General features: G+C 38.1%; 1 protein-coding gene across 5 annotated transcripts in view; it reads right to left on the reverse strand.

Moving 5' to 3' along the window:
• ROBO2 (roundabout guidance receptor 2) overlaps nucleotides 1-12,687 on the reverse strand; it is a 630,168-nt gene that overhangs the window by 11,052 nt on the left and 606,429 nt on the right. For all 5 annotated transcript variants that reach the window (XM_055125444.1, XM_055125442.1, XM_055125443.1 and 2 more), the window contains one exon: nucleotides 5,550-5,723. In XM_055125444.1, coding sequence (XP_054981419.1) covers nucleotides 5,550-5,723 — 174 coding nt within the window. The remainder of the gene's footprint in view (nucleotides 1-5,549; nucleotides 5,724-12,687) is intronic.

The raw sequence follows: 12,687 nt of genomic DNA on the forward strand, positions 1-12,687 counted from the left end.
AGGAGCTTGCCTTGCATGCAGACGACCAGGAAGTCCATATGGCCTCTGATCCCTACCAGGAGGGACCCCTGAGTGCAGAGACAGGAGACAGACCAGAGATTAGCAAGGTGACCCTTCCTCTGCATATTTTTTTTTTATCTTCTATCCTGTCCACTAGAATGCAATTTCTAAGTTAAAAACAGAATTTCTTTTTTCTTTTTGGCTCACACCCATTGATGCTCAGGGTTTACTCCTGGCTCTTTACTCAGGAATCACTCCTGGGGGTGCTCAGGGAACCATATGGGATGCTGAGAATCGAACCCGGGTCAGCCACATGCAAGGCAAATGCCCTAGCTGCTGTGCTATCACTCCAGCCCTGAGAAATTTATTTATTTATTTATTTATTTATTTTGCTTTTTGGGTCACACCCAGCGATGCTCAAGGGTTACTCCTGGCTTTGCATTCAGGAATTACTCCTGGCAGTGCTTGGGGGACCATATGGGATGCCGGGGATCGAACCCGGGTCGGCCGCGTGCAAGGCAAACGCCCTACCTGCTGTGCTATCGCTCCAGCCCCCGAGAAATTTTATTTTTGATTGTCTATAATTTACATGTACTTTATGTGAAAACAAACTAATGAATAAAGCAATTTGTTGAAATGTATAAATGAGTCTGTACAGAACTGGAAATAGACCCTTCTCTGAATAGGGTATTAGGAATGAAGTGAGAACAGGCTGGAAGAAAATGATCTGAGATACACACACATACACACACACACACACACACACACACACACACATTGGTGACTAGATATCTAGCTTCTTCGTTCAGCACTGCTCATGGACTGATTTCAGTTGGATTGTCAGTAGGTGGGGGACTTCCAATCAGTGTTCAGGAGGCCATGGTTTCACCAGAGTCTCAGGTATTCAATATACACTGGGTCTGATGATGTTATTTTTCAATGTGGGGGATTATCAGGCCACCTCAGAGTGCCCAGGATCCTACAGAGATGCACTCAGAAATACTCTGGGGAAACATATGGTGGCAGAAATAAAATCTGGGTTGGAACATATATGCTAGGCATGTGCCCTTACCACTGCAATATCTCTGGCCTCTTTTTGTAAACCTTAGTATATGAATATAAAAAAAACTTGTATTGAACAATGCCTCCTTCGAAGACAGTTCATACATGACAGAAAAAATAAAACACTATTTAGTATCTGTAGATTTTGGCATAGCTTCTGGAACAGAAACTGCTAAACACACATAAGGTCAACATCCTTTTATTAGACACAAAGAAAGATGACTTTCTCACTCCATTTGTCAGTTTGGTGCTGTGTGATACAGTTATTTCAGCATGAGGGTTATAACCCCGGTTATCACACATGAGAGGCATGCACGCTATCTCTGTGCCACTATCCAGCCTCCAAACTTCTCGCTCATTTAAATAAGAAAAGTGATGTGTGATACTTGCAGATTTGGTCTTAGAACTTCAGCCATGTGCTATCTGCTTACTCAGCAACCAGATAGGTTCCAACATGAAATGAATGGAATATCAATACTGAAGAAATATCCATGCTTACATTACTGCTACCTAGCTTTGATATATTACTGAAGTGATAAGAATCAACAATCATTTTCATTGTGTGGCAGTCATACTATTGTGGTACTGGGAGCTATCCTGCTTCTGAATGCAGGAGTGGCCCATGGCAATGCTCAAGGACATTACATGGTGCTAAACACTTAAAACATATTCTCTGTGGCCACAGGTGCATGAAAGGCAAGTGCCTTACTTCCTGTACAATCCCTCCTGCCCAAGAGACTAATTCTTAAACTTTTTAAGAACAGAGTAATAGCAATGGCAACAATTGCTAGGATTAATATGCTTATATGTACTAATATCAAATATACTAAAATACTAGCACCAAATACAAGTATTTACATATAAATATAAAATATAACATTAGATTTTATTGAACACCTTTATAATATAATTATTATTCATGGGTAATTATTTAAAAAAAGCACAATGAAATTATTCAGTATCACTATCACTATCACTATCACTATCATCCCATTGATCGTCAATTTGCTCGAGCAGGCCCAGTAACATCTCCATTCATCCTAGCCCTGAGATATTAGCAGCCTCTTTTTACTCATCCTTCCCAAAGGTGCCACATTACAGGTTCTTTCAGGGTCAGAAGAAATTATTACTGAATCACAAATTTAATTCATACAAATACTGACACAATATTTACTATAAAATATAATCTCCTTAAAGATCATTGTTAGAATGCCATAATAAAAATGAATGTCCAAATATCATAGGATTTCTTTGAATCAAACACTTTGAAAGCTAAAATGGTAAAGCATCAGCAACTTCTGTATGAATCTACTAGGAGCCATTTGCACAATTACTTTTGAGAATGCTGTTTGAAAGGTCGGAAGCCTTTTTTGGTTTTTAGAAGGATGACCATTGCAGTGATCAAACTTTAAAGTGAAAAGTGAGGCTGGAGAGATAACCCAACAGCCTGAGCACATTATTTGCATATGTGAAGCCTGAGTCGGATCACAGGCACTGCCAGTTCCTGCAAAACTCACTAGGGTTATCTCCCCAGCCCAAGAGAAGCGGCCGGACACTGCAAGATGTGAACAAAATAATCACCACTAGGAAGTAGGTAAATTCTATGAGACATTCAGAAAAGGCTTGCACAAAACATGTTCTAGAAAGAAAAGACAGCTTTATATTTTCTTAATTCATATTTAAAAAAATTTTCTACATATTGTGAATACAATCTGCAGCATCTTAGGAAATCCACATAAAAACATGTATTTGATTTTTTACCTTTTTCCATGACATTCAAGCAGGAAAAGTATAGCATGAGATTTATGAGTATAGAAGAGTCCTCTTTGACCTCTGAGAGACTCCGATCAACACTGTGGACTGCTTTGAGCCCTCAGATATCCTTTAGATCACCCTGGGCAGGAAGGTAGTGATTATTTTGCTCACCACCAAGTCTCTAGTTTTTGAGAAATATAAAGTCTATTCTCCCTTTCCCTTGTATCACCCAGAATCAATTTCTAATGAAGCCAAATAAACGGAAAGACACGTACCACTGAAAGCTTTAATAACAAGGTAGGTTTGACATTTAAAATATGAGTATTATACGATAACTAAAGATGGAAGAAAACTGACTGCAGACAGGGAACCCCCCCAAAAGCAAAGGATTAAAGAAAACAAAAAAGAAATATAAACAATAAGAACAAATACCTCCCTTTGCAAATAATCCTCATTTGAATTTATAACAAGTCTAAGAGACTTGGATAAGGGCTAAGAATCAGTCATCTACTGCATCTCAAAGCCAAATTCTCAGTAGATTCAACATTGAATTTTTAGAAATATCTGCAGCTTATATTTGCCCCCAGAACAATTCAGAATCTCCAGGATATACATTATCAATACTCCAGATGTTTCTATCTTTTACCTTAGGTTTGTGAAACTTTTGGGGTTTAACAGAATTATCCCAGGATAAGATGTATCTGTTGCAGAAGTGATATTGAGAAAGGAGAGAAATTTAGCTTTGGATCAGCCATTACACCAAGTAATTCATTTTGTCCTATCAGTTTTATTCTTATCTGTGAATACTTGAGAATTAAGTTGACTTTATGAGAAATAGACTCTACTGTATGAAGAACTACTCATTAGAGAAGAAGCACTTCCTTCAATGACATTGTTTTCTGAAACAAGGAGTATTTAGTAAAAATTTAAATACTGAACACTGTTCAAAAATAAAAGGCTTATAATATATCAGCAAACTATGGTTGCTCTTGGGTCAAATTAAGCTATTGCCTATTCTTTCTATAGGTTTTCTTGGGCTGCTGAGATAGGTATAAGGCATCTACCAGTTCTTTTTTTTTTTTTTAATTGAATCACTGTGACATATATGTTTCAAAAGTTGTTCATGATTGAGTTGCAGTCACACAATGTTCAAACACCCATCTCTTCACCAATGCATAATTCCCACCACTAATGTCCCCAGATTTCCTCTGGCCCACCGGCTCAACCTGCCAGTACTGCCTGCCTCAATGGAAAACACTTTTCTTCTCTCTCTCTCTCTCTCTCTCTCTCTCTCTCTCTCTCTCTCTCTCTCTGTCTCTGTCTCTCTCTGTGTCTGTGTCTGTGTCTGTCTGTCTGTCTGTCAGTCTCTCTCATTTTCCTTGTAGGGACTGTGTTTGTAATACTATTACTGAAAGGTTATTATGCATATCACTTTACCATCTTTCAACACTCAGTTTTTGTCCACAGTGATCATTGCCAACTATCATTGTCATAGCTGTTCCCTCTCTGTCCCAACGGTACTCCTGCCCCCTCTGTGGCAAGCTGATAGGATCCCCAACTACATATATGGTTTTTACAAGCACAGAGCCATGGATAAGCTCTGAACCCAGCTAACCGTGGCTCCCCAAGTAAAGAAAAAGAAAGATCTTTCTAGAACTCACCTAACTCATTTCTGCTTTTGTTATTACTGAACTCACACTCGAGTAAAAATTGAATTACTGTAACAGAGATAGGATTGACCCCTGACATTTGAAAATCTGCATTATCTAAACTGTTACATAAAGGCTTATCTAGGACATTACATAAATGACCTAAAGCATATAGTTAGTAAGTCCTAAAATTTATTAAAATAAAACCTACCAAATCTCAAGCTACTTGATGAAATTTTTCAAAAGTTGAAATATCACTGAAGATATTTGAACCTAACATTAGATTATCCCCAGAATGTACTAGATATTATGTTATTTTTTCTTTCCCAAACTTATTTTCCTTTTCTTTTAGGGAAAGACACTATTTTGAGCATTGTTCAGGGGTTCCGGCTGCAGTCAGCCAAGGAAACTAGTTTCAATGTGAGGGATTAAACACTCAGTGTTACATGATCTCAGTTGTTCAGGGCCAACCAACCTGGGCCAACCAGGTGCTCAGGGTCCTAAGAGCTATATCTTGTGAGGCTCACGGGGTCATGCTGAGCCAGACAGCGAGACGGTCAGGCACTATCTCTCCACTCTTGCTTCCTCACCATATAGGGGAATGTTCACTAAAGAGTATTCATGGGAAAATGTTAGAATGGCAGAAAAAATGTTGAAAAGTGATATGGCATTTATTTGTTTGGCTTGATAATGTAAAAAAGAATTGCATATTATGGAAGTAATATTACATAGGCTAAGGCATTTGCCTTGTATGCAGCTGACTTGGTTTAGAGCCCTGGAATCCCATATGACCACAAAAGGCTTTTTTGAGTGATTCCCTGAGCACAGAACTGAAGTAAGCCTGGAGTACCACTGTGTGTGACCCCAAAAACCAAAAGGAAAAAAGTAATTGAGAGAAAGACAGAGAGAGTGAGAGAGAGAGACAGAGACAGAGACAGAGAGAGGTATCTGTGTTTGTTGTATTTGAATAAGAATATGTAGCCAGATTATGCCAGTCTAATCTATCATAGCTACAGTAAATAAGCCAATGATGACAAAGAACAGTCATAATCATGGAGACAAGATAGAAAGGAACAAACCTACCATCTGTCATTCCTTCCCTTCGATGAGGCAATGCTGGTTGTTGCTCCATTCGCCCTCCCTTGTGTTTTTTTGTGGGTCTAGGCCTCTGACTTGGATTCAGGGCTGCACTGGCATTGCTGTCAGTAGAAAACGGGCTGGTCGGTCGAGGTCTTTGAGAGGCGTTGAAGCCTTTACCTAAAGATAAAAGAAAGGGTATAGGTATAGAGAATATTGTTATAATACACCAATACTCTCTCTGTCTTCTATGCCTCTGTCTCTGTTTCTCTGTCTCTTTCCCTTCTCTCTTGCATTTCTGTTCTTACTAAAGCTAACCTATAAACCTGACTAGAGAAGTCATTTGAAGACACCAATCAGTGGCATCTCTGAAAAAAAAAAAAGAAAAATGTTCTTGCTGTATTTATGCTGTTCCACTTTTGAAAACCAGTACACTATTCACGAAAAACAAAAACAAAAACAAGAACCTGAAGGAAATCCATCAACGAAAATCTTGATTTTTCAAATTTAACCTGGGCAAATGTAGTGATATTTTCACAGATCTATGCAAATCCATGCAGCTTTTACTTCTTAAAGAAGGTATATTGAAAAGAGTTACTGCTATTATTTGTTTAATCAAATTTTACCCTTACACACTCTCTTTGAGCACAGAAAAATATCCTTTAGTAATAGCGGTCTGCTCAGACACACATATTAAGTTGACCTTAATACCTATACACATAAACAATGAATTCTACCTCTTTTAGCAGAAACCCAATAACACCATTGAATAGGATAGATAGCAGGTTAAAATCACCTGGCATATCCAAAGTGCAAAAGGTGCTTCCTGATGAATATTATTATATCTGAGCAGAATCCAAATTATCATTTGATGAAATGTGCTGTGTCCTTTCTCCTGGTGTAATGTACATATATGGAAAAATTAATTCCAGGAAAATGTTAGCTAGTATATTTTGACAACTTGTGATTTTTAATTCCATGCTTATTATGGTAAAATAGGATTGGTTTATGTGTATGCATTTATTCTCTTGTGCATGTTTTCATTGCTTACAAAATTATTGTATGTAGTTATATTTCCTTAGGTCAATGTGACATAATATTGCTCACTGCTTTATTAGCTATTAGCATACATGCAAGAAATGCACTCATGACTTCTAATTTATTAGTTTCCTTGCACTTTCTTACTGCTTTGCTTATAGCTATGCCACAAAAAGCACTCAAGCAACATAAAGTTTCTGACTTGTGCCTTATAAAGCAAGAAAATTCAAATGGTTATAAAAAACACATTTTAGTTAGGATGCTATATGAAAAATAAACTTCTGCAATGCTTAAAATAATTTTTATTTCATTAATTAGAGTAACGCTTACTTAAAAAATATTGATGGGATAATTTAAAGAAACATATCAATACTCTTTATAACCTGTGAGTTAACAAAGGGTCAAATCATTTTTCTTTATTTTACTGTTGGACTATTACTATTTCAAGATTTAGATATTTAGTTTTGGTTTCATGAGTTCATTTTGTAAAGCTGCAGGCATTAATTGCATATATCATGAAAAAGTTAAATTTTCTACACAAAACAAAGTATAGATTGCTGATGTATTATTTCAGTTGATCTCATACTTATTTAGGAGGATAAAGTTTTGATAAATTTTAAAACGGGTAATTGTTTTATAAATTATTTCTTATTCTTACAAATAAAATTTAGATTACTCTACAGAGCAATGAACATGTGTTTGCTCATTTATTTGATTTGCAAACGCATTGGGTTTATCTTTAATTAGCATCCTTTAAAACAAATAATAAACTATTGAGTTAAAACCTTAATAGCCAAACAACTAATATGACCATTTACATTTGAGCTGTTAGACAGACAGCCTTATACCCATTCACCCCCATGCTGAGAAAGTCTTCCCAGAAAATACATTTACAGAAAACTGGGCAAAAGAAAGCAGTGGAGATTAAAAACAGAATACTTTTAATCACTAGAAATGTTATTGATTGTGTAAGAATTTTGCAAAAGGTGATTTATTAAAAAATAAATGGCAATCTTAGTTGCTGCTTTGCTATAATATAAATGGAAACATTCCAAATAAGCAGCAGAATTATAAAGATAAGAGAAAGAAGAGATAGAAGGTGGTGAGTAGAAGCGGATTCTGATCACTGCAAAGCTAGCGTAAGAAGGTAGCTCTAATCATTGAGCATCCAATCCATGTTCATGCAAATTAGATAAAACCCTGAAGTCAGACTCATTGAGGAGAAAGTACAGAAGAAAAAAAGAGCTCAGTGTCCCAAAGGACCAGATTCTCTCATGCAAAGTGTTGACTCAGAGTCTACCAACCTGTTCTCGTAAGGCTGGTTCCATCCAGCCTAAAACCAGCTTTATCGGCTGCTGCCACCAGTGCTTGTGCAAAACTGCCGCTGGCAAAGATGGAGCCATCTGAGGAGCTACCTACACTAGATCTATGACTAGAAAAGTTACGATCCTCATCAGATGCAGAGCCCCATCCATTTACCATTGAACCTAAAAACAAATGTAGTTGTCTAGTGAGTGGTATGTATTGGATAAACTAAATAGCTCATCTGCATGCTCAACTGTTCTAAGAAAAGAGAAGGCTGCCTCCACACCTTTCTTTGCCTGGATGTCAGTCTGGTTTCATTAGGACTCCTTTAGTCATTGTCAAGCATCAACTATGTTTTAAACATTCCGAGTGTTGAAGGATGAAGTTCATTTAACAACCTTGCTTGTTTGTGACACAGGAAAACAGCGTGCCCCATAAGAGTTCCATACTTACATTGTATGACTTTTTTTTTCATTTTGGGTCACACTCAATGATGCACAGGGGTCACTCCTGGCTCTGCACTCAGGAATTACCCGTGGTGGTACTCAGGGGACCATATGGGATGCTGGGAATTGAACCCAGGTCGGGCGGACTCATGCAGGGCTGTGCACAACCCTACCTGCTGTGCTATCACTCCAGCCCCTGTATAAGTTTTTACATCATCCTTTCCCCTCAAAAGAATTTCTCTATATATCTTATTATTAAAACTCAGATAGCTCATTTATGAAATAATTATAGCATATTTAAATTTTTCAAAATCTCAGTTGAAGAAATAGTGAGAATCTACTTGGTATTCAATATATATTAAAATGCTAACTTGCATAAAATCTACATTTGTCCAATTTGTAGAAGAGCTAAAATTATCTGAATGTTTAAAATTAAAATTTGCTTAACTCAGGAAATAACATAACAAACAAAATCACAACAAAATATTTAAAAATCTAAAAATTCAAAAGTTCTACTACCTTCAAAATTTAGGATTAATATAAACTACTTTTGAATTAAGAGTGTCCTAAAACTGGTCATTAATTTGGAAAATTAACAGTTATGAGAACATTAGTGTGATTATATGGATTTTTTTCTGAAAAAGACAGCAAAATGACAGAAAAAATATGTCAGGAAACAAACATCAAAGTGTTCTTTGATGAAGACACAGACAAGGTTTTATTCTTAATTTTTTAGCAAAATGTGTATGTTTTGTATATATTTTCGAGGGCCTAGGAACACTGGGACCCTTAACCTATTAACCTACTAAAATCAGTATCATAATATTTGTTTAAGTTGATGTATATCCCATCAAATTTTCAACACAAGAATTACCTAATACTGCTTACTCCCAACTTTAAATAAAAGAAAGCCAAAACACAAACAGAAAAGCTAATATGTTTGTAAATAAAACAAAAACAGTATTCACATGGAAGAGATAAAGTTAAGGATTGTCGATTTCCTCTTCACTTTAGTAGTTATGAGACAACAATAGAGCTGAGTGCTACCATCACAAACTACTTGTATTTTTAGTTTTAATGTTAGGATACAATATCATGAGGTTCATATACTTTAAAGACAGAGAAAACAGAAACGCAAGGGGTGAGAAAGCATCTGAAATGTTAAAAGGGTGTTAAGTGTAGCATAGAAAGATAGAATTTTGATGCTATTTGCCAAAAGCAAGGAAATACACTTTGTACTTTCCAAACAAATTCCCTGGACACAGGCTACTGCAAGGAAGGCAAGATAACACCAGCAACTGAGCCTCCTCCAAGAGAACAATTTCTGAGTTCATAGTCACAAGTCAAGGACCAACAACCCAAAATGAAAGGAGAAATGATGCACCAGACTCTGCAATATAATTCTACAGGAGATAAGGAAAAAATCAAAGTGATTCAGTCAGTGATCACAGAGAAATATGAAAGCCTCTGACAGAGAACAGTATTGAAGCTGGTAAAAGTGCAGCCTTAGCCTGTTCCAACTATTTTTTTTCCCCTAGTACTCCTAATGTCTGCTAAACATCTATTTCTAACCCTGTGAAGCTCACTTTTGAAATAAACCTCTCATCTTCACCTACAGTTTCTTTGTCAGTGCCTCTTTATAAATTTCCCCCTAGTTTTTTTTTTTCTAGCATCCTCACTGTCATCTGAATAATTTTCCCAGGGGTTATGATACAATTCTGTTCCATCCTTCAGAACTTACTTATTTGATCAATCTTTAACTAAACACTGAATTTGATCTTTGAGGTCATTAGTTCTCTAGATGTGCATACCTATCTCGTCCTACTCTCTATTATAACTTCTAGCACAGTGGGTAGGCTATTGCCTTGCATGTGGCCAACCTGGGTTTGATTCCTCTGTCCCTCTCGGGGAGCCTGGCAAGCTACTGAGAGTATCTCGCCCACATGGCAGAGCCTGGCAAGCTCCCCTTGGCATATCTGATATGCCAAAAACAGTAACAACAAGTCTCACCATGGAGATGTAACTGTTGCCTGATCAAGCAAATCGATGAGCAATGGGATGACAGTGCTACAGTGATGCTTTCTTACCACACTCCATAACCTCATGTGCAACAGATTTCTGGGTTGCTACTGTTAGTCACTGCCAATCTATTGTGTGGGTAAAACTTCTGGTTTTCTTCTTCCTATATGCAGCACATGTGCTCAGTCCACTGAAGCTATTCCTCTGGCTCAGGTTTTATTTATATTTACGTTAAAATTCTATATAAATACCTTTTGGACCCTGCTGTGGAGCGCGCATGATGGAAGAGCCCAAGGAAGCGCCCTTGGACTTCAAGCGGCCCACTGAACTAATTCCGGCATGGGACCAGAGACCCCACGGCGCGCTGAAACAGTGGGAACCTGGCATCCCCCAATTCTTTTAACCTCTCTCTCTCTCAACTCCTTCCTTCTGAGCACAGCGCAGGGTCCGCGGTTTTCCTGAGCGCAAAATGGAGACGCCGAGCCTCTCTCTAGGTTTCTCCATCTTATGAGCACCATAAAAGGGTAAAAGTTTGTAGTGATGTTATTTCTGGTTGTACTTTCCCTGGACTTTATTCAGAAACCTTAAACCGCGCAGCTAATGTCCTAATGATGCTAAGATGACCTAATGTCATCTTAGCATCAGCAATATGTAATGGTTCCTTTTTAATGGGTCGGACTTTTGTGGGAGATCCTAACAAGAATAGTAAGTCTTTTGCTGAAATATTGAAGGCAATCAAAGTGGTAGCCATCTCTCTAGACTGAACTAAGCTATATCCCCACGCCGGCTGAGAAGAAATTTTCTTCTTTCTCGGGAAGAAACGCGGCGTGTCGTCAACTACAGTGTGATGTCCATTAAGCAAACAGACCTGGTGGCGTGGGAATGGGATATAAGGGGAAAAATTATGTACATGGAACAGTGGGACACTGGTGGAATCTCGAGCCGGAGCCGATACCAGCGCAAGACCTTCGGTTCCAGAAACTGCTTGCAGACACTCTACTAGTCTATCAACTAAGCCAGAGCCCCATGTCTGCTGATGACGGGAAATAACCATCCTTTTCGGTTTTTTTTCCCTTGTCAGGCAGCGTGGTGATTACTAAACAGGCGTGAACTCGGTGGGGTGGCGCGGGGCAAGGGGGGAAAAGAAAAGTTATGTAACAAACAGCGGGACTTAATATCTCTATATTCTTAGCAGTGGAGAACTATCAAATGCCTCCTTGGCAATAGGACTGTCTTTTTCTTTTTGGGGGGAAACCCCAACAACGGTAGTGAGTTGTGTGTTGAAACATGGAATGTAATCGAGATAAGGCGTAAACGAAGTGAAACTTATCACGTACAAGGGTGGGGACTGGGAGGTGGGAGGGGGCGGCAGGTATACTGGGGGGGTTGTCGATGGAAGATGGGCACTGGTGAAGGGAAGGGTGTTTGAGAATTGTATAACCGACATAATCCTGAGAACTATGTAACCCTCCACATGGTGATTCAATAAAATTAAAAAAAAATTCTATATAAATATCCTTTTGGAGGCTGTAGCAATAGTACAGCAAGTAGGTGATTTGCCTTGCATACCGCTGACCAGTACCCCATATGTTCCTCCAAGAGTGATCCCACCAGGAGTGATCCTTAAGCACAGAACCCGGAATAAGCCCTGAACACTGCTGGATGAGACCCCAAACAAAAATAAATGAATTAATTAGTATGCATTTGAATTGCTTGTAATTTCACAACTAATACTAGATTTTCACTAATAAAATGAGCTATATTATATAGAAAACAATATAAATTTGATGTTTGATATTTTAAAATTAGCATCTGAATGTACTATATTAAAGTTAACACTAAAATTTCAATCTTATTCTTTTTTTTTCTTTTGTTCTGTTCAGGAAGAATTAATGGCTCTGTGCTCAGGGATTATACCTAGCAGTATACAGGAGGCCAGATGTGGTACTGAAAAACCAACTGGTGTTGGATGCATGCAAGATGAGCATCTCACAAACTGTACTGTCACTCCAGCCCATCATCTCTATTCTTTCTATCCTTAACTATGGAATTAAACTATTTATGAGCTCTTCACTGATTTGCCCATTTCTATGTTTGCCATCCTTTTTGGTAAGGGATAACTTGCTCATAAGTTTTAAGAAGTTATTTATACCTTTCAGTATCTAAATTGTAAACCATAATGCCCAAAAATTGAGGAGAGGGAAAGAGAGAGGGAGAGGGAGAGGGAGAGGGAGAGGGAGAGAGAAATGCCTGCCATGGCGGGGAGGAGGGGCTGGGCAGGAGGGAAACTGGGGACATTGGTGGTGGGAAATGTACACTGGTGAAGAGACAGGTAC

The sequence above is a fragment of the Sorex araneus genome, chromosome 2, assembly GCF_027595985.1.
Source record: "Sorex araneus isolate mSorAra2 chromosome 2, mSorAra2.pri, whole genome shotgun sequence".
Classification (NCBI taxonomy): Eukaryota; Metazoa; Chordata; class Mammalia; order Eulipotyphla; family Soricidae; genus Sorex; species Sorex araneus.